Consider the following 20,639-nt stretch of genomic DNA (forward strand, 5'->3'; position numbering starts at 1 on the left):
AGAATGAAGTCTTCCCAGAGCCCCTCTTCACCTGGACACGGGTGGGGAGCAGGCTCCTTGATGGCAGTGCTGAGCATGATGGCAAGGAGCTGGTGCTGGAACGGGTGCCAGCTGAGCTGAATGGCTCCATGTACCGCTGCACCGCCCAGAACCCCCTGGGCTCCACCGACACCCACACCCGGCTCATCATTTTTGGTAGGGCAGCACCATGGGGGTCACCTCTTCCTCCATACATCCTCACTCATCTCCCGACCTCCCCCCCCCGGTAAAAACATCTCTCTGCTATTTCTTTCCCATTAGAAAACCCAAATATTCCCAGAGGAACAGAGGACTCCAATGGTGAGTAGTGGTGGGCACCAGTATTTCCACTCAAAACCCCTCAGAGAGAGAAGGACTATGAAGAGACCATCTCTCCTTGCATGGCCCCAAGCCCTCAAGCATCTCTCCTTGCATGGCCCCAAGCCCTTGAACATCTCTCCTTGCATGGCCCCAAGACCTTAAACATCTCTCCTTGCATGGCCCCAAGATCTTGGCCATCTCTCCTTACTTGGCCCCAAGCCCTTGCCCCTAGCACCAAAAGGGTGCAGCATCTCTTGACCTGCTGCCTCTCCTACACAACCTCCATAGCAAGTTTAGGATGGGGATCTCTCCCTGTCCCACCCCCCCCAAAAAAAAAGAGGTGGTGGCCCCATCCTACTTCGAACCCAAGTGTCAAGACCCAGCTCCTGAACTCCCCAACCCTTTTCTCCTCCTGCCTAGGTTCACTTACCAGCCACTGCGGCTTCAGACTAGTTTTGGCACTCACCCTAACAGTGATCCTGGAGCTAACGTGAAGCTTCGCCTGCCTCTTCCTCCTCCTCCTCCTCTTCCTCCGTATGGCTCCACCTGGCATTCCCACCTTCCCCAACCGGTTCTCTCGCTCTCTCTCTCTCATTTATTTTTTTTTTTCTATACTATTTACAGTCTCAGTCTCTTTCTGTCTGTGTCTTGGCTTCCTCAGACAATTTAATTAAAAGGAAAAAGAAAAATCTCCCCTGGTAGAAGGTTGTGCTTAATGTTTTGCCTTGTGCTGATGCACCCAGAACCATGTTGGTGCACCTAGAGGCTTTACAAGGACTGGGGGGGGGGGGGGTGTCTCTTATGCAAGGGCTAAAAGTCCCCTGGAAAAATCCAGTTACACCATTCCCACTGCACTGAGCTGCTTCAGGTCTCAGCTCCCAAGCTAGGAATGACATGGATCCCCAACAGGCCCCGGGAACGCAAAAATCTGTGGATCACTGGCCTGAAACCCCAGGACTTTGGTTGGGATAAATTGGTTTTGCTGGAAGATGGGAGCCGTGCACAGCACTTGTCCTGGCCCGGATGGTCAATCTCTAGTGACAGGTGGCTCCAGACCCAAAATGTCAGCTCTCACACATGAGCAGGCAGCACGTGTCCCACCCATGCCACCCTCCCCATCCCTCTTAGCTAACTGTTGCCCTGGAAACAGTTAATGGTGCAGTAGGGCCAGATCCTGCCTGGTCCTGTGGTAGCTCATGCTGGGGTGCATCCCACCATGGTGTCAATCCTGCTGCAGGATGGATCTTTGCAAAAACCAAGTGGTTTTGCCCCAGTCCTGCTTGCTTCTGGGAGTTGTTGGTGCTTTCCCTGTCTGCTTTCCCCCCTGCCCCGTGGTGCCCCAAGAGCACCCAGCCCAGGATCCCGGGGGGAGGGGGGCAGATGCAGAGGGAGAGGAGCTCAAGGATGGGATGTTCTCCTGCCTTTTCCTCCAGGAACTCTTAATCCTAGAGGATTATCCAGCAGCCGAGCTGAGCAGAGCTTCATCTTTCCAAAGCCCCGTACGAGTGCTAAGCATTATTATTACTATTATGATTAATTATTATTAAGCAGATTCAGTCCTTACCATGCTCCACTGCCAACCTCGCTCCGAGCCATTTCCCGGCCTCAAAGGAGCTGAACAAACCCGCAGCAGCTCAGGAGTTTCTTCCCATACCCAATAAATTGGGCTGGCAGAGATGCAAGGACAGACAGGGGCTGGCTGGGATGCAGGAGGATCATCCCAAAACATCTGGATGCCTTTGGACCAGCTTCCCAAGCTCCTGCTCCCTCCCTGACTGCTTTCATACCTCCATTCCAACATAATTTTTTTTTATTATTTTTTTTTTTCCATGGGAACCCCTTTATTTCCTAAAAGAACCTTTTTATTTTCAGAGGAACCTTTCTTTTTAGGGAAATCCCACTGACTTAGTTTACCCCCACACTGCTGAGCAGGCAGGAGAGCTCCCCCCTACCACAGTGCTGATGCTTCTCACCCTCCTTGCTGGATTGGAGATGCTCCAGGGCCCTCATCCCAATGTGATTAAACAACCATTAGACCTTCTCACTTGGAAAGAAAAAAAATAAAAATGGGGATTTACAGACTCCCAAACCTCCATTTAAATGCAAATGTGGTGATTTTTAGCCTGAAACCATGGAAATGAGGAACATTAGAGAGGCAGTGCCACCACCAACTGGCTCCACTTGGTGCCAGCTCTAGAACAATGTGGCCTCCCCATCCAGTGGCTGGGAGAGGATTGGTGGGCTTGGGGGTCCTGCACATCCCAAATCCACCCTTCTGTGGGCATTCAGGGTGCTTAGATCTTTCCCTGGTGATGGCTCAGGCTATAGGATGGGACCTTCTCGGCACCAGCAGCACCCTAATAATGACTGAGGGGACACCAGAGAAACTGCCTGCTTTCCCAAAAGCCCTCCAAGGTGAGGAACATGGAGAGATGCCAAAGGAGAGATCCAAAGTCAAACCTCCCACGCCATGCTGGACCCGACCTTCACCTCCTCCTTCACCCACCATCTGCCTCCCCATCCCAATCCCGCTTCCTACAAATAATTCCAAAAGACACCAATTAAATCCCTGCCTCCCCCCTGTTGGATGAGGCCCTGGCAGTGAATAATGCAGGAGGTTGGAAGGGGAAAAAGCTGCTCAGGGTGGTTCATTATTGATGAGAGACGACAGATCGGTGGCTGACAACCTGCCGGAGCAATATGATTAGCTGGTAAAAAATTAATCACACTTCTGAGAGCTGATGCCAGCCCAAAACCCCACAGAGGAGCATTATCGATGGTCCCTAATTTCAGGAGACTTTGAGAAGATTTTAGGAAAATTGGGACCAGATAATTACATTCAATTAAAGTCACCAAGTGCTGAGACGTCACCACTGCCCAGGGAAGCTGTGGCCACTCGTCCTCTTCACCCCAAGGCACAGATCAATAAACATTTACTCAGGGATTTGTGTTTTGCCACTGAGATTCTCCTTCCTAACATCATCTCCCATAGCTTGAGTTCAGCAGCTGGGCTCTGGAAAGCCCATCCTGCCATTTGGGAAGGCAACAGCACCCAGAGCATGATGTCCACAAAAAATGCCCTCACTTCCCCTCGTCCTCCATGTTTCTGCATCCCAAGGTCCATAACTGTGGATAACTGTGCTCATCCTGACTATAACTCCAGTTGGGATTTGGCAGCCCAACCTTGGACCTCTCAAGAATGGAGCACGTCTGAGCCCCCAGCCCTTTGAGTTATTAGGGTGGGAGGCACAAAACCAGGATGCTCCAGCTCGACACGGCTGGGAATGCCAGTGGGAGCGGGGGTGGGCTTTGCTCTGTGCTTCCCCTGCCTCCCCCATCTCCTTACTGAGAACTGTTGCCAGGTCCACAGGGCCACCAAGAACATGGATAATTCACACTTCCCAGATCAGGACCATGAGGATCTGTGCAGAGCCACCTGTGGATTAAAAACAGTGACAGGGAAAGATGAAGAACGCCAAGGTCATGGCCCATCACACCCACACCTCCTACAAGGAGCATCCCCTGGACTTATTTCTCCAGCAAATCCCTCTGGATTAGTCCCAAGCCAGTGGGGAGCAAGTCCCTGCATTCAACCAGGAGCAGCCACCCACCCCCACCCACATTTTGACTGTTTCTGGGTCACCTTGTAGGGCCTTGTTTCTTTATGCGTCTCTCAGCATGTGAGACATTCCCCTGGGGGGGAAAGGAAATGAATTTTCTCCCTTTGAATTCAGCTCACTTGGTGGGGGCTGCAGGGGGTGACATTCCCCTGGTTCCCTCCTCTGCCCCTGCTGTGGCCCAGACACGGGGACCCAGTTTGCCTCGGGGACATTGGGGACAACAATCCCTCTAAATCTTTGAAATTCAGAGCAGAACCAGACACATCACTGACACCTTTCCAGGGGGGAGACAGAAACAAGCGTGACACTGTCTGGCAACCTTCGTGCCTCAGTTTCCCCACAGGAGTCTAATCCCTCACTCAGCAGCAAACTGAAGTGCTGCCTTGCACCTCTCCCATCCCAAACTTTTTTGTGGTCCCCAAGATTTTGTTCATTTCCCTTGATTCCTCCCTCTCCCCACACACATGCAGGGCTCTGCAGCTTCACTCCTACCTACATTTGCTCTTCACTGCTCAATTTCACCCCCCCTCTCCCCACTTAAAGCCCCCCCAGCTCTTCCTTGACACTTCCAGCCTGGCCCTGAAGCCACCTCGGTGGCTTTCAGGCTCTTTCCCATCCCCCTTCACTAGGTAGCGTGCCACAAATGAAGGCCACCTAATTAGTCACCTGCTTCTGCCGTGCAGCAGCTGCTCAATGTCAGACCAAAGGTCTGCCTGGTGCCGGGTGGCTTCTCCCTCCCTCCCTCCCAGGGATGAGGAACCTTTTCTAGAGGAAAAAAAAATAAAAAAAATAATAGATCCGTTTCCTTTTGAACAGTAAAAAAATAAAAATAAAAATGGAGGCAGCACCTTCCAACCTACTTTTCCTCCCTTTCCTGCTTCCTTGTGCTTTTCATAGAATTGTTTCTAGAAACATTGGTTTGAAAAAGCCATTTCAGACCATGGATTCCAACTCTTTTTTTTCTCCAAGCTTCTCTGTTTACTGGGCGGATAAAACCGTCCCTGTGCCGCCAGCTCAGGGGCTGCACCTTTCCCGGGAGCCCAGCCCAGCTCAAACATGCAAAACTCATCCGGAAACCTCCTGCCAGCTTTGCTCCCTCAAAGTCACCTTGCCCCAAAACCTTCAGCTGCAACGCTCCGGGCTTCGCTCGACAATCATTAATCGGCTTCTCCGTATGCCTGGGATGGAAAAATGCCCCAGCGGGTAACCCTGCCCTGGCAGTCCGAGATGCATCTGGCTGGAAAGCTCGTCCTCTCTGCTGCTGCTCTGCTCCTCCTGACTTTGGCTTACAGGTTTTATAAGTCCCGCTCGTTTGCCGGGGGGAAAATCCCACCAGCTGATGTGGGAGGAGAACAGAAGGCAAATGGTGCCCGGGATGGGGATGGGAATGGGAATGGGGATGGGAATGGGGCTGCGGGGCTGCGGTGGAGGAAGGGGTTTGGTGGGGAAGGGAGGAGAGGTGGTGGGGATGGAGAAGGCAGAGGGAAAGTGGGTGTTTCTGGGACGTGGTGGCAAGGGGAGTCAGGGCCGGCAAGGGGTGAGGAGGGGGAGGAAGGAAGGGAGGTTGTTTCTGGGCTGGGGTTGACTTCTAGGAGAGAGGGCATGGGCAGAAAGGGGAGCGAGCTGGGAAGTGAGCTGGGAAGCAAGCTGGGAAGCAAGTTAGGAAGCAAGTCAGGAAGTGAACTCGGAATCAAGCAAGTAAGCAAGCCAGGAAGCAAGCTGGAAAACAAACTAGCAAGCAAGGAAGGAAGTGATCCAGGAAATGAGCTGGGAAGTGATCTGGGAAGAAATCTGGGAAGCAAGCTAGGAAGTGAGCCAGGAAGCAAGCTGGGAAGTGAGCAAGGACGTGAACTGCAACATAAGCTGGCAGGTAAGCCAGGAATCAAGAAGAGAAGTGAGCAGGGAAGCAAGCTGGGAAGTAAGTCAGGAAGTGAGCTGGCAAGTGATCTGGGAAGCAATCTGGGAAGCACATTGGAGAGTAAGCTAGGAAGTGAGCTTGGAAGTAAGCTGACCAATGATCCAGGAAGTGAGCTGGGAAGTGAGCTGGCAAGCAAGTCAGGAAACAAACTGGGAATCAAGCAAGTAAGCAAGCCAGGAAGCAAGCTGGGAAATAAATTAGCAAGCAGGCAAGGAAGCGACCCAGGAAACGAGCTGGGAAGTGAGGCAGGAAACGAGCTGGGAAGTGATCTGGGAAGCAAGCCAGGAAGTAAGCTGGAAAGTGAGCAGGGAAGTGAACTGCAACATAAGTTGGCAAGTAAGCCAGGAAGCAAGAAAGGAAGTGAGCAGGGAAGCAAGCTGGGAAGTAAGTCAGGAAGTGAGCTGGCAAGTGATCTGGGAAGCAGGAAAGAAAGTGAGCTAGGAAGCAAGTTGGAGAGTAAGCTAGAAAGTGAGCTTGGAAGTAAGCTGACCAATGATCCAGGAAGTGAGCTGGGAAGTGAGCTGGCAAGCAAGTCAGGAAACAAACTGGTAATCAAGCAAGTAAGCAAGCCAGGAAGCAAGCTGGGAAATAAACTAGCAAGCAAGGAAGGAAGTGATCCAGGAAACGAGATGGGAAGTGAGCCAGGAAGCAAACTGGAAAGTGAGCAAGGAAGCGAGCTGCAAAGTAAGCTGGAAAGTAAGCCAGGAAGTGAGCTGGATTCTTCTGACCCTGGGAACACGGCTGAACCACGGAGCAGCCATGGGGAGGACACCCTTGCCCTGAGCACTGGGCTTCCCCCTGGGACTGCAAACACCCAGATGGCAGGTGAGGGACACACCCAGAGCACAGAGCAGGATTCAGCTGTTGGGGACCCAAGGCAGAAGGCCGACGGGTGCTGGGGGACAATCCAGACCCTCAGCATCATCTCAGACCTGGGGCTAACGATGACGACAAGCAACGTGGGGTCAGATGCCTCCTACTCTTTCTCCTCGGTGGCAAAGATACAGGTGGAGGAGAATTACATCCCTGAGCAGGGGGTGAGGGACGGGGCTGGGCAGCCAAGTCCTGGCCTCAAAGGCAAAGTCTACGACTACTACGTCCAGTCCATCTCCCATTCAGTGTCAAAGAAGAAGACTTTCCCCAACATCCCTCCTGGAATATCGCAGCACCGCAGCTCAGACAGGGTCAGTGAAGAGCTAAATAGCTCTGCAACCCAGGAGCCAGAGCCAGCTTTGGTGGCACTGAATCCCGTCACCTCCACCATAGTCCCATCACCTACAGAGATCCTGGAGGTCTCCCCTGAGCCACCATCTCCTGGCCGCAAGGACAGCATCCTCCAGATTGCAGACAGCCCCCACCTCCAGCTGCCCATGGAGGGTTTTGGGGTTGCAGCACCAACCCTCACACCCCCAGCAAGCCCAGGGCTGACGGCTGATGCCAACTTCTTCCAAATGCCACCACCCGCCCACCTGGACCTGGGGAACTGCTACCAGGTCCTCCTCATGGCCAAGGCTCAGAAGAAGGACGATCTCCAGGAGGCTGCCTACAAGGTGATGAGTGACAACTACTTGCAGGTGCTGAGGACACCCTCCATCTATGGCCGTCTCAACGCCGGCGAGCGGGAGCTCATCCTGCGCCGGAGGATGAAGGGGAAGATGCACGTGGCCGTGGCAGATGTCAACGTGCAGGAGCCCGGCCTCCACACCAGCCGCCTCTGCTACTACGACGACACGGGGGACAGCTGGCACCACCTCTGCCACGTCCCCCCGGAGGTGGTGTCCCGGGGCTGCGCCATGTGCAACATGTTCAACTACCTCTTCGTGGCCATTGGCTGCGAGGGCACAGGCCGCGGGCAGAGACCCTCCAACCGCGTCTTCTGCTACAACCCCCTGACCAACATCTGGAGGGAGATCTGCCCCCTGAACCAAGCGCGGCCCCACTGCAAGCTCGTGGCCTTGGACGGCCACCTCTACGCCATCGGCGGCGAGTGTCTCTACACGGTGGAGCGCTACGACCCCCGGCAGGACCGCTGGACCTTTGCTGCCCCCCTGCCCCACGACACCTTTGCCGTGGCCCACATGGCCACGGTGTGTGACGGGGAGATCTACGTGACGGGGGGCACCCTGCGCTACGTCCTGCTGCGCTACTCTGCCCGCTCCGACAGCTGGAGGGTCAGCCTGGTGGGCGGGGGCAAGGACAGGACGGTGGAGTTGGTGAGTGCCAATGGCTTCATCTACCGCTTCGACCTCCACCGCAGCGCGGGCATCAGCGTCTACCGCTGCGGAGCCAAGGCCAAGCTGTGGTACCAGTGTGCCACCTACCCCATGGCCGACCCGTCCAGCTTCCAGTGCGCCGTGCTGGGCAGCCTGGTCCACTGCGTCGGCCGGCACTTCCATGTGCGCTTCTTGGCCGACCACATCTCACCACGCTTCGGGACCAAGGAGCTGCAGCCCTTCCCATCGCCCCGCGGCAGCCTCCTGCTGGCTGTCCTGGTGCTGCCTGAGGGAGGAGTGGTGCAAACACAGGTTTGAGGGACCCGTGCTGGGGTCTGACGCAACGATTGTGATGGCTTAGACAGGACATGATGGTGAAAACTGGTAGAAGAAGCCACCAGCCCACAACAGACCATGTAGGGTGAAACGAACTCTACCAGGACAATGTTACCCATCAAGGAAGGAGACAAATTGCCCTCGGATCCTACCAGTAAACCCAGCCTTGAAGGCACAAGGAAGAGCAAAGCAGGAGCTGGGTGGACTTGTTTGCTTAGAGGTATTTAAATATAGGCGTGCTCATCGGAAGCAAATAAACCCCAGGTCTCTAAAGGCCCCCAGCTCTGCACTGCCCTAGGAGTAGCTGCTGTACACACTAGGTGGTTAATATTGACATGTAACACAGCAGGGGTTGGAGGGTGGAGGAACACAGCAGGGAGGTTTCATCCCTAAGGAGGTATCACCCAAAGGTCACCACCCATGGGCTCTATGCCAACATTGAGACTTCAGGCTTGACATCACCCCAGGGCTGGGGGCAGAGGGTGCCCTGTTCCTACCGGTGCCTTGTTATCTATTAACTTCTCCTCAGCACAGAATAATATATATATATATATTTATATACCCACTATGTCAGGAAGCTCCATAGATGTATAGACAGCTGGTCTTAAATGAAATTAAAGTGAACATTTGGTAAAATTAACCACGGGCGACTGTCGCGCATCACTTCCAGCCGTAGCCAAGCCTAATGGGAACAAAGAGGCTGAGGCATGTTTTACATCACTAATTACTGCACAAACGTCTCTGAGGAGGCCACCAAAAGCAAAGCAGGGCTTTGGATGTGGTTGCTCATCCACTATTCCCCCCCCACCAGTTTCACTCACCTCACCCTGCTGCCTCTGTGTTCTGCCCAAAAGCTACTTTGGGTAATTGCATTTTCTTCCCTTGGAGCTGTTAGGGAAATGGTTCATTATCCATCATCTGTCAGCCTCCTGATGGACAAAATCAGCTCCTAGATGGACAAAAACCTCCTGGTCCTGCCTCCTCGGTGGCATCAGGCCATGAGCACAGAGTCATGGATGCACTTGAAGTGCTTGGAGATAAGAGCTGGTGTCAGAGCAGCCCACGGTATCACCATGAGGTCTTGCTGGGAAGGGTGGTTTAGGAGAGCTTGGGTTAATGTTCTCTCAAAACACTCCCAAAAGTATTTACAACTTCTCTCAGTCACTGCCTGGAGGCCTTGTGTTCCTGGCCTTCAAGGGCTTCCTATGAAGGTCAGTGGCATCCATCCATGTTAGGAGACCTTGGAGGCTGCCTTAATTAACCCTGCCTCTGAGTTTTGCTCATTAGCCATGGCATGTTGCTTCTGCTGGTGGGGGTGAGGGATGCACCCTCTCCTTGTGGTCAAACCTGCCACAGTCCAACCACTTTCACCCACCCTGGCCCAGCTCTTCCTACCCTAGCAGGACCACCCCACAGATGACGTGCTGGGGCTGCAGCCTTCTGCATCCCATCATTTCTCTCTGCTGGGGTGCTTGGGCTGGTAAACCTTGTGAATCAAAACCCTCTTTTTAAAAATATTTTTTTTAAAAAATATTATTATTACTGTTATTGTTAGTATTTAACTGCTATTTTAGCCACCTCCACAGCTAGTGCTCAGAGCTGCAACTCCACAACATGGGCTCCCATGTGCTGCAACACATCCCTGCTTCTCCTGCAGCAAAACCCAAGCACCTGCTGCTTCACCAGAGCAAATCATAGAACCATTCAGGTTGGAAAAGCCCCTTGGGATCACCCAGTCCAACCATCATCCCTATCTACAAAGTTCTCCCCTAAACCACATCCACCAACACCACATCCAAAAGCCCCTTAAACACATCCAGGGATGGTGAGGTGACCGTTCCAGTGTCTGACCACTCTTTCTGTGAAAAAAATGTTTCCTAATGTCCAGTCTGAACCTCCCCTGGTGCAGCTGGAAGCCCTTCCCTCTTGTTCTGACACTAATTACCCAGGAGAAGAGACCAGCACCAACCTCTCTACAATGACCTTTCAGATAGCTATAGAGACTAATGAGGTCTCCCCTCAGCCTCCTCTTCTTCAGACTAAACTAAATCTAGCCCCTTTGCAACCTGCAACTAGACTAAATCCTGCAGAAGCCTCTTGTCCCCCTCAACATCCCAGCTCCGTCTCCTTCATCGTCCCTGGGGAGGTGAGGACACGCTGGCCCGGGGGGCACAGGGGAGGGAGCTGGAGCCCTTCTAGGTGACAGCTTTTCTTTTTCACCCCAGAAAATTTGTCCTAGGATCCTGCCCTGCTCCTGAGCACCTCTTTTCTTCCTTTTAATATTTCACTTGCCCTTTAACTCCTGCCTGCCAGGCTGTGACCTCAAACCCCGGCAGCTTTTCTGCATTCCCCGGCGAGACGCTGAGCAATGAGTAAGGACGAGCGGGGTGGGCAGCTCTCCCCCTGCTCCTGCACTCTCCAATATTAACATGATTCACCTAGGGAGGCAATTTTGGAGATTAAAAGCTCCGGGGACAACCAGTGCTGGAACACTTCTTGTTCTGAAGGGAAGGACAACCAGGTTTGGAGCTAAAAGGACACAGCAGGTTGAGGGAAACGTGACTTCTGAGGGAAAGCAGAAGGGAAGGGACAAATTCAAGATGATACTCAGACCTAGAGGATTTTTTTTTTCTTTATTCCCATACTGGTGGAGGGGAGGAGCTGTTGGAGGGTTGGCAGGTGTGGTGGCAACAACAGCATCACCAGCTAACTCCTGCCACCACCAGCAGCTGCTGGCATGTAAGACAAGGGGTAGTTGGTTTCTGGCCCAGGTTGCCCAGGGAAGCTGTGGCTGCCCCATCCCTGGCAGTGTTGAAGGGCAGGTTGGATGGGGCTTGGAGCAACCTGGGCTGGTGGGAGGTGTCCCTGCCCATGCAGGGGGTTGGATCTAGATGATCTTTAAGGTCCCTTCCAACCCAAACCACTCTGTGATTTTATGATTTCCAGCTGTGCTTGGTGCTCACGTCTGTTTTTGTGATGGGCAGTTAGAAGTCACAACAAACCCAGCAGGGCCAGGGGTTACCTGCAGGGTCCTGCTCTCGGGAGCCTCTTCCCTTGCTGCAAGCCAGGAACCTCACCGGGTCAGGGACCACCATGACTGGGTGCTGGAAGAGAAAACACAACAACCACTGGGCTCATGTAAGTTTGGAAACCAATTTCCACCATCCAGAAGCAATTCTTCGATCCCTATGATTCCCTCAAGTGTGTCACCAAAGATGGTCTCAGCTCCTTGATCCTTCCACCAGTGCCTGGGCTCGTCACTGCCCTCTGAGCCTCATTGCCTGGTTTATCATAGAATGGTTTGGGTTGGAAAGGACCTTAAAGACCATCAAGATCCAAACCCCTACACCAGCCCAGGCTGCTCCAAGCCCCGTCCAACCTGCCCCTCAACACTTCCAGGGATGGAGCATCCCCCAAAACAAAGGTGCAACCACTCAACCCCTCCGCTTTGCACCCCAGCAGAACCTTGGCACTAAATTCAGTTTTTTCTTCTAATCAGGCAGATCCATTATCTACCCCCACCACGTTTATTTAGGCAATTACATAGTTTAATGTACACTGATTCTGATTCTTAATTTTTACATTTTTGATTGGGGTAAAAAAAACCCCAGTGAGTGACGTGCTCATTTGCTCGATGCTCTCTCTCTTTTTTCTCTTTGACTTTGCACTGCAAATGGAAATTGGGAGTCAATTAAAGAAGTGCAAAACCAGCATTTTAAAATCTTTTTTTTTATTAGTTAAACATGGCTACCTTCAGTGCAGGGGAAAAAAAAAAGCCAAAAAGCAAAAAAGATGAGCTTATCCAGACATGTTTTGCATTTCAAACTGACGAGATACATGAAAGAAATATTAAGCGTAACGAACTGACAAATTAAGTATCTTGTTTCTAACAAGCTGGAGCAACCTCGTGTCAGTGGTTGAGGAGCTGGGTGGGAATTTAAAGTCAGAGGAAGGGAAAAACTCCTGGCAGCAGCTCCAGGTGCTGGTAAGTGAGGTGGTACCTTTCAACCTCCAGCTGTGGTTTTTCCTAGACCCTCCAACAACATCTACATCGCTATAGGTTGTGTTGCCATCAGGAGAGACTCCAGGAGATGTTTAAAGCCAAGGAGATGTGTCCTGGCCTCTTCTTATTATTCTTTTATTATTATTATTATATTATCTTATTCTTATTATTTCTTCTCAAAGTCCAAGCTGATCAACCAGAGCTACCAGCCATCCCTTGGTAGGACAGATCCTGGAGGCACCAACCTCAACCTTCCTCATCTTTGATTTACCACCAGGGAAAACCCAGTAGCACGGATGAGAAGCTACACCAAAGCAGCCACTAATAAACCAGAACTTAAGGCAATACCATCATTTACGAGCCCCAGACCTCCTTGCATGGTGCCAAAGGGATATTTCTTGGCAGTTTCCATGAGGCATCACTCTGGAAACATCAGCCAGCACCTTGTGAGATTGAGCTCCTGGCCTCTCCTGCTCCTTTCTTCATCAAGTCCAAACTGACCATCCACAGCCACCAGCAACCCCTTGGGAGAACAGGTCCTGGAGGCACCAACCCCAACCTTCTTCAGCTTTGGTTTACCACCAGGGCCAACCCACCTGTGTAGACAGGGGGCTAGACCTAAGCAAACACCAAAGAACCAGGACTCAACATGACACCATCATTTATTAGCCTCAGACCTCCTTGTGTGCTGCCAAAGGGACCTTTCTTGGCACTGTCTACCAGGCACCATTATGGGAACATCAACCAGCACCTTGTGAGACTGAGCTCCTGGTCTCTCCTGCTCCTTTCTTCACCAAATCCATCCACAGCCACCAGCAACCCCTTGGGAGAACAGGTCCTGGAGGCACCAACCTTAACCTTCCTCAGCTTTGATTTGCCACCAGGGCCAACCCAGTAGCACGGATGAGGAGCTACACCAAAGCAGCCACTAATAAACCAGAACTTAAGACAATACCATCATTTATGAGCCCCAGACCTGCTTGCCTGGTGCCAAAGGGACATTTCTTGGCACTTTCCACCAGGCACCACTCTGGGAACATCAGCCAACTCCTTGTGAGCAAGGCGAGGTCAGCGCTAATGAAAGATGCTATCGCAGCGCCGGCCGCCGGCCAGACAAATGTAATTAGCAGGATTTGCAGAAGAGGAAACTCAGTGAGGACGGCGGGGGATGGGAGCACATCCCCCTTGTGATCATTTTGGGGGAAAAACACGGCCATTTGGAGGCTTTCCAAGTCAGAAGAACAGCCTCGCCAACGACTATTTAATTAAAACCCGCACAGCGTCGGGAGGGAGAAGGGCTGTGAGTGAATTAGCACGGTGATAAAATATGCATCGACTCCAGCATAAGTTCTCCCTCCCCAGCACAAGCCTTTGCTTAAACCCTTGATGGTTTCTGATTCACAAGCTCCAGTGAGGAAGGAACATTTGCCAGCCACTATTTTCAGTCCCGCCGGGAGTTTTTCCGGAGGTTATACCCACGCTGTAGTTTAGGATGTGTCAGCACTGGCATCGTAAACACAGATCAGAAACACTATAAAAGGAGGGGAAAAAAACCTCCAAACCACACTCCTGGATGGAGTTCAGCATCCTGTGAGCTTGGGCCAAAAGCAAACTATTTCTCTTTTACTGAAAGAAAATCAATAAAGCTCATTTTTATTTACCAAAGGGTCAAAGAGGGGGAGAAAGGAAAACTCCTCAAGCTGCAGGAATTGCTTTTTTGCCCCAAAACGAGTGGCCTGGCAAGACAGAGCAGGATTTGTGCTGGTGCCAGCTCTGCTTGTCTTCACCAGAAATAGTGACATTTAAATGTAGTGTTTAGTTCAGTCCTGGCTTGCAGCCCCTGATCGGGGGGCAAACAGCAAAACTTCACCCACAACCAGCAAAGCTTCACCCACAATCAGAAAAGCTTCACTCAAAACCAGCACCTAAACCCTGCTCACAAGAGCACCCTTACCCCCTGAAAGCTCCTTAACCCATCATGGAGGAACAAGGCACCCCACCAAGTTCCCCGTGGTGGATAGGAGGACACAAATAGTCCTGGATCTGACCCCAGACAACAGGCACAACAGCAGGATGGGATGTCTGATTTCTCCATGGCCAAGGGATCCTCCAATGCAACACCCCATCTCAAGCCAAGCTGAAGCCTTAGGTCCTTCTATTTCAGGATCTCAGAATCATCCTAGTTCAGGACCTCAGAATCCTCCCAGCTTGTTGTTAAGAAATCTTTGCTTCATTTATGGTGTTTTTAAGCAAAGAACGTGACACTGGAAACATCCTCACCAGGGGATGGAGCAGACCACAACACACACATGCATGGCCAGGAGACCCACCCAATCTCACCCATCAGAGCCAAACAGAGGGACCACCCATCCCATGACTGCTCCAGGGAAGTGACAGCAGCACATCAGCTATGCAGGGTTGGGGTGACCAAGACTAGTCTGACCAAGGTTCTGTCATCCTCCAAAACAGCTTGGAGGAGGCAGCTTGATTAATGCTGCAGTCTCTAGTTCCTGTTTAGTGCTGTCATCCCTAGTTAATATTTTAAGGATGCTACAGTCCTGGTGAAGTCCATGGGGGTGCTGTAGCTCCTAGTTAATGTTCTAGGGTTGCTGTGGTCCCTGGTTAATTCTGTGGGGATGCTGCAGGCCCAGAGTAATGTTTTAGGGGTGCTACAGTCCCTGGTTAGTGCTGTGGTCCCTGGTTAATGGTGTGGTCCCTGGTTAACACTGTGGTCCCTGGTTAACACTGTGGTCCCTTTCCCACCTCTCTCTGCTGGCAAAGGTTGTTGGGGCTCACAAGTCCATGTCCAGCAACCTGTAAATGCAACATGGACACACGACTAGAGGTCTCAGGGACTCCAGCACCTGCAATGAGCTGCCACATCCACCTTCATGGCAGGTCTGGAGCCAGCAGCCAGTTCTTGGAAGCCATCCCAAGTGGATCCCTGAGGCAGTCACCATTGCCACAAGTGCTGGGATTGAAGCCATTGACAGTGGTCAGGAGGCACCAGCCACAAGAAACCCTCCCTGGTTGAGTAAAAAACCCTCCCTAAACCACACCAAGAGCCTCTATATACAGCTTGTGGCACAAAGATGGCTTGAGAAAATTTGCTGACAAGCTACACAAAGTCAGCATGGTGCTTGGAGCAGAAAAGCTCCTGGTCCTGTGGGTCTAACTGCTGCTCAGCCCCAGGGATCACACCCCTCTGCTCCATCACCTCCAGGTCCTCCAACCCCCACGGGCATTTTGCATCCCCAGTGTGGATTTTTCATGCCACCTCCTCAAACCTGCTGCTCAAAGCCCTCAGCTCCAGGCATGGGAGGATTTACACCCTCTCCATCCCACCTCCCCTGCCTTATCTGTGGGCAGGAGGCAACACACCAGCTTCAGCAGTGCAGCTGAGCTTGAAGACACTCAGACTGGCCAGGACTGATAAAGGGCTTAGGGCTGGTGCCAGGAGCCAGCAGGGGGGCTCTGATGGCTCCATCCCAGCCATCCCATGGGAACCCCAACCCTGCAGCAGGTCCTGGGTTTCCTTTCCCAACAGCAAGAGAGGCCTTCTCCTCTTCCTCTCCTGGACCGAGGAAGAAGATACTGGAGGGTGTGGAGGGGACATGGCTCCCTGCATTGTCCCCACTGACACCTGCTAAGAGAGCAGCTGGGAGGCCAAAACAAGATAAAATGGATATGATTATTAAGCAATAATTATGCTTTTCACACCAGGAAGGAGCTGAGCAACTGGGTGTGGGGGTGGGGGAGGAATTTACATCCTGGAGCGGTTTGAGAGTTAAAACCGCCAGAGGTGGAGGCAGGAGAGGTTCAGCTCGGCTGTGGTTTGGTAGCAAAGGGGTTAATTTGCCGCTGCGATGGGTATTCAGGGCCCGTCGATAAGCAGGGCAGCAATTACGTTGCATTACTCTGATGGCTGCAGATCTTTAGGGGAGGGGGGGGAAACCCAAAGCAGCACAAGCTCAGCTGAACCTCAGCGAGTGCAAATTCCATCCCCGGTTGCTCAGGGCTGAGGTTTCCTCAGGGTCGTTTGTTTGGTTGTGTTTGGTTTTGTTGCTGTTTAAAGCTTCAAGAAAAAAGGTTTCACGCTGGTTTCATGCCCCTTCCACCCCCCAGTTTCAGCAAAAATCAGCAGGAGGCAGCCAGGTTTGTGCCTCCCCCTCCAAACACCAGCAAAGTGGGGTTTTTTACAGCAGGCAGTGGAGAAACAATCCAAATATTCACAAGGAGAATAAAAAACCTCCGGCTGGAAACAGGTTTGCACTTGGTTCACTGACAATAAAGCCTCTTTTCTCTGATTTCTCCTCCCCCAAGAAGAAGAAACTTTCTCAAAATATCATTTCTGTCACCTGGCAGCACCAGTTGCCCTCCCAAAGGGCACTGCAGTCTAAAACATCCACCCATCTTACCACGGGTCAAATTTCGTATCAAACCAAGTGGAAAAATAAAAAAACAAATTCTCCCTTTTTCCTCTTTTCCAATTCTTGGCCAGCAAATCAACATGAAATTCAAGAAGCCAACAAGGTTAAAATGAAGCCAACCTAATTTTCCATCAGTTGAATGTGCAGATTAGTCAATGTTTGATTTGAGGCTGAAATTCCTGCAAACCCCAGGACACACCAGTGAGTTGCAGCCAAACACTGTGATGGATCATCCCAGAGGATCCATGGATCTCTCCCCAGACATCCCACCACAAGGATGAAGGATGCTTCAGGGTACCAATGACTAGTACCAACCACCTCCAACCCTGCTGTTGGGAGATCCAACTTGCATCCAACAGCATCCAACCCTGTCCCCTTGCTCCCTCATTGCACTGTTGCACATGGATGCAGATGATCCCACAAGATGCTCCACTTCAGCCTGGCAATGTCCCATCTGCACCATAAACCAACCCATTTGCACCTCCTTGTCAAAAATAATTTCACAACCATAAGGAAGAGAGTCCTGGATGCCCAAAAGACTCACCCAGCTCTTCCAGCTCCATGTTGAAACCAGATTGCTGAAAATAACAGTTAATTTTAAGGGGGTTTTGTTCCACTCTGCTACAGGTTGTAAAAATTTTTCATGGGCATCAAAACCCAGGTTCACCCAGATTGGGAAGGGCACATTTGCATGTTGTGCCTTGGGAAAATGATGCCCCATAGACACAGGCACCATGCCCAGAAGAAACATCCCACCTGTTGCACCTGGTTTTGGCACCCAGAGCCAGGAAGATGCATCTTTCCCAGCAGGGCAGCACCCCCAGCAGCTTCATTTTTACTACAACCCTCCTCTCATGTACAGAAAAGACTCTGCCCACTGTCCTGCCAGAGATTTGCCCCCAGGAGCAAGGGACATTTATCTGAAGGGGCTCCAGAAAAGCTGGGGAGGGACTCGGGACAAGGGCAGGGAGGGATGGGATGAGGGAAAATGGATTAAAACTGGAAGAGGGAGATTGAGGTTGGACGTGAGGAGGAAATTCTTTGGTGTGAGGGTGGTGAGAGCCTGGCCCAGGTTGCCCAGGGAAGCTGTGGCTGCCCCATCCCTGGCAGTGTTGAAGGGCAGGTTGGATGGGGCTTGGAGCAGCCTGGGCTGGTGGGAGGTGTCCCTGCCCATGCAGGGGGGTTGGATCTAGATCATCTTTAAAGTCCCTTCCAACCCAAACCATCCTATGATTCCATGCATCCTGCTAGCTGGATGCCTGAGCTCTCACTGCCCCCCATGAGCTTTCACCCCTTCAGTTTGCACCCCTGGGATCCCCCAGCCTGAAATCCAGCCAGGGATCCAGCCACTCCAGCACCAGATGTACTGGGAGAGCTCAGGCTGCTGTGCAGCTGCTCTCCCCCCTTTGCTGTGCAACCAAACAAACAGAGACAAAGCTGTCAGAGCCCTTTGCACAAAGAAAAGCATCTGCACCAAATCCAGACAGCCCAACTTTTTTATTTCTGCACGACAGGCCTATTTGGAGAGCCTTCCATCTGGAATTAAAACACAGCCATCACAAGTATTTGGCTTCCAGCTAATTGTTTGGGGGGTTTGTTGGGTTTTTTTTTCATCCTTTCCTTGTTTGGGATGACAGATGAGGGCTGAAATAGCAGGTGGGAAAAGCACCCCTCAGAAACCCAGCCCTAAACACAGCAAAGAATCATGTCTTGCTGATGCTTGGCTGCACTTTCACTTTCTCCTTTCCTTTTTTTTTAACATTTTCTTCCCCCAGCCCCCACACAAGCTCGTTAGGACAAAGTGGCTCATTAACAAGGACTTTTCTGCCTTGATGTTTCCAGCAGCAGCACGAGGGCAGGGAGCTGTTTAAGCCCATCACTGGGCCCTGCAAATACTTTCATCCACCCAAGGCAAGACACAGAGCTCTCTGGAGTGTTGGTTTGAAGGATAATAACGAGGAATAACACGGAACCAGCCACCCAACAGCTCCCCACGAGCTGTTTGCAGCCATCCCAAGTCACAGAATCATTCTGCTTGGAAAGGACCTTGAAGATCATCTACCAAACATAACCTCAACACACCTCCCATAACCCAATCCACCCATTCAGTGCTTAAATCATGTCCCTAAGCACTATATCTGTATTTCTTTTAAACTCTTGCAGGGATGGTGACTCCACCATCTCCTTGGGCAGCCTGTTACAGTGTCCTTTGAGTCACCTCTGGTTCCCTATGGGGCAAGGGGATGTTTCCTCTTTCCCCACCTTTTTCCCCAGAGCATCCAGCTTGGAAAAGGGGTCAGGGAGCTGAAAAATATGCTGCATTGCAGCATCCTGCTGCTTGCAGGGGTTGTTTGGATGGGTGAAACATGGCAGTAACCAGGTGATTCCCTGCCAGGATGGGCAGGGAACAGCCTGCAGCTGGCAGCCACTTCTACAGCCACAAATTCCGGGCTTTGGGATGAGCATACACAGGGAGATGAGGTCTGGGAGGATTTGGGGTGAGTCAGGTGGGTGGCAAAGAGCAACAGACCCCATTGGCTTCCAGCAGCCTCAGGAAGTCACAGCATCCTACTGGGATTTAGCAGGTGGGTGGGGAGCAGAGCTCAGATCTGAACCAGGAGAGCAGAGCCAGGAGGTCTTTGCCCTTTTAGCTTAAATATGGTCACTCCAGGGCACTGCCACAGACCTCCCATGGTGACCCTAGGACTGACTGGATTAACTGACTGTAAATGCATCAGATGAGAAAACATTCCTTGGTTTTTCATGGTTTCAGAATAAGGCAACTACAAGGGATGGAAAAAAAGGCTTGGCACTACCATGGTCTGCTGTTGGCCCAGGAAGAAGCCCAGCTAAATTCAGGCCACTAAATCCCAAGGGAAAAGGCAAGAACCAGCCAGGAAGATGCAGGAGAGAGATGACTGCCAAGCTTGGCATCTCAGGAGCCCTGAAAGATGGAGTGTCACAGAATCATGGAATTGTTCTGGTTGGAAAAGACCTTCAAGTTCATCGAGCCCAACCATAACCTAACATTGCCAACCATTAACCCAACTCTATCACGTCCAGTGTTAACTCATGTCCCTCAGCACCACATCTATACAGCTCCCAACACCTCCAGGGATGGTGATTCAACCAATCCCTTGGGCAGCCTGTTCCACTGTTTAATAACCCTTTCAGTGAAGGAATTTCTTCTCATATCCAATCTAAACCTCCTCTGGTGCAACCTGAGGCCCTTTGCCTGACTCAACACAGTAAACAGGACCTGGAAACCTCATCTCATCCCTTGGGCTGCTCCCTAACCCCTCACCTGCTGGACTGGAGAGGCTGCTAGGACTTCTCAAAGCTGGGAACACAGAATCCCAGAATCCCAGGGGTTGGAGGGGACGTGGAAAGCTCCCCCAGCCCAGCCCCCCTGCCAGAGCAGGGGCACCCAGAGCACATCACACAGGAACGTGGCCAGGGGGGTTGGAATGTCTCCAGAGAAGGAGACTCCACAGCCTCTCTGGGCAGCCTGGCCCAGGGCTCTGGCACTCTCACAGCAAAGAAGTTCTTCCCGAGATTCCCATGGAACCTCCTGGGCTCCAGTTTGCACCCACTGCCCCTTGTCCTGTCACTGGACATCACTGCACAAAGCCTGGCTCTGCCCTCCTGACACTGCCCTGAACAGATTTGTGCCCATGGATGAGGTGGCCCCTCAGTCTCCTCTTCTCCAAGCCCAACAGACCCAGCTCCCTCAGCCTTTCCTCAGCAGGGAGATGTCCCCCTCCCTCCAGCATCTCTGTG

The 20,639-nt window shown here is 51.9% G+C and overlaps 2 protein-coding genes across 2 annotated transcripts in view; both read left to right on the forward strand.

The window, feature by feature from the left end:
- The window catches only part of IGSF21 (immunoglobin superfamily, member 21), a 14,190-nt gene extending 13,291 nt beyond the window's left edge, over positions 1 to 899 (forward strand). Inside the window, exons 8-10 of the mRNA XM_009995790.1 lie at positions 3 to 195; positions 301 to 339; positions 760 to 899. Of these exons, the coding sequence (XP_009994092.1) occupies positions 3 to 195; positions 301 to 339; positions 760 to 833 (306 nt within the window). The 3' untranslated portion in view covers positions 834 to 899. The remainder of the gene's footprint in view (positions 1 to 2; positions 196 to 300; positions 340 to 759) is intronic.
- Positions 900 to 5,150: 4,251 nt separating this feature from the next.
- KLHDC7A (kelch domain containing 7A) lies at positions 5,151 to 8,408 on the forward strand. Its single transcript, XM_009995792.1, has 2 exons — positions 5,151 to 5,300; positions 6,696 to 8,408. The coding sequence occupies exons 1-2, from the start codon at positions 5,151 to 5,153 to the stop codon at positions 8,406 to 8,408; spliced, it is 1,863 nt and encodes a 620-aa protein (XP_009994094.1).
- The last annotated feature ends 12,231 nt before the right edge of the window (positions 8,409 to 20,639 follow it).

The sequence above is a fragment of the Chaetura pelagica genome, unplaced genomic scaffold (assembly GCF_000747805.2).
Source record: "Chaetura pelagica isolate M959 unplaced genomic scaffold, ChaPel_1.0 scaffold234, whole genome shotgun sequence".
Taxonomy (NCBI): domain Eukaryota; kingdom Metazoa; phylum Chordata; class Aves; order Apodiformes; family Apodidae; genus Chaetura; species Chaetura pelagica.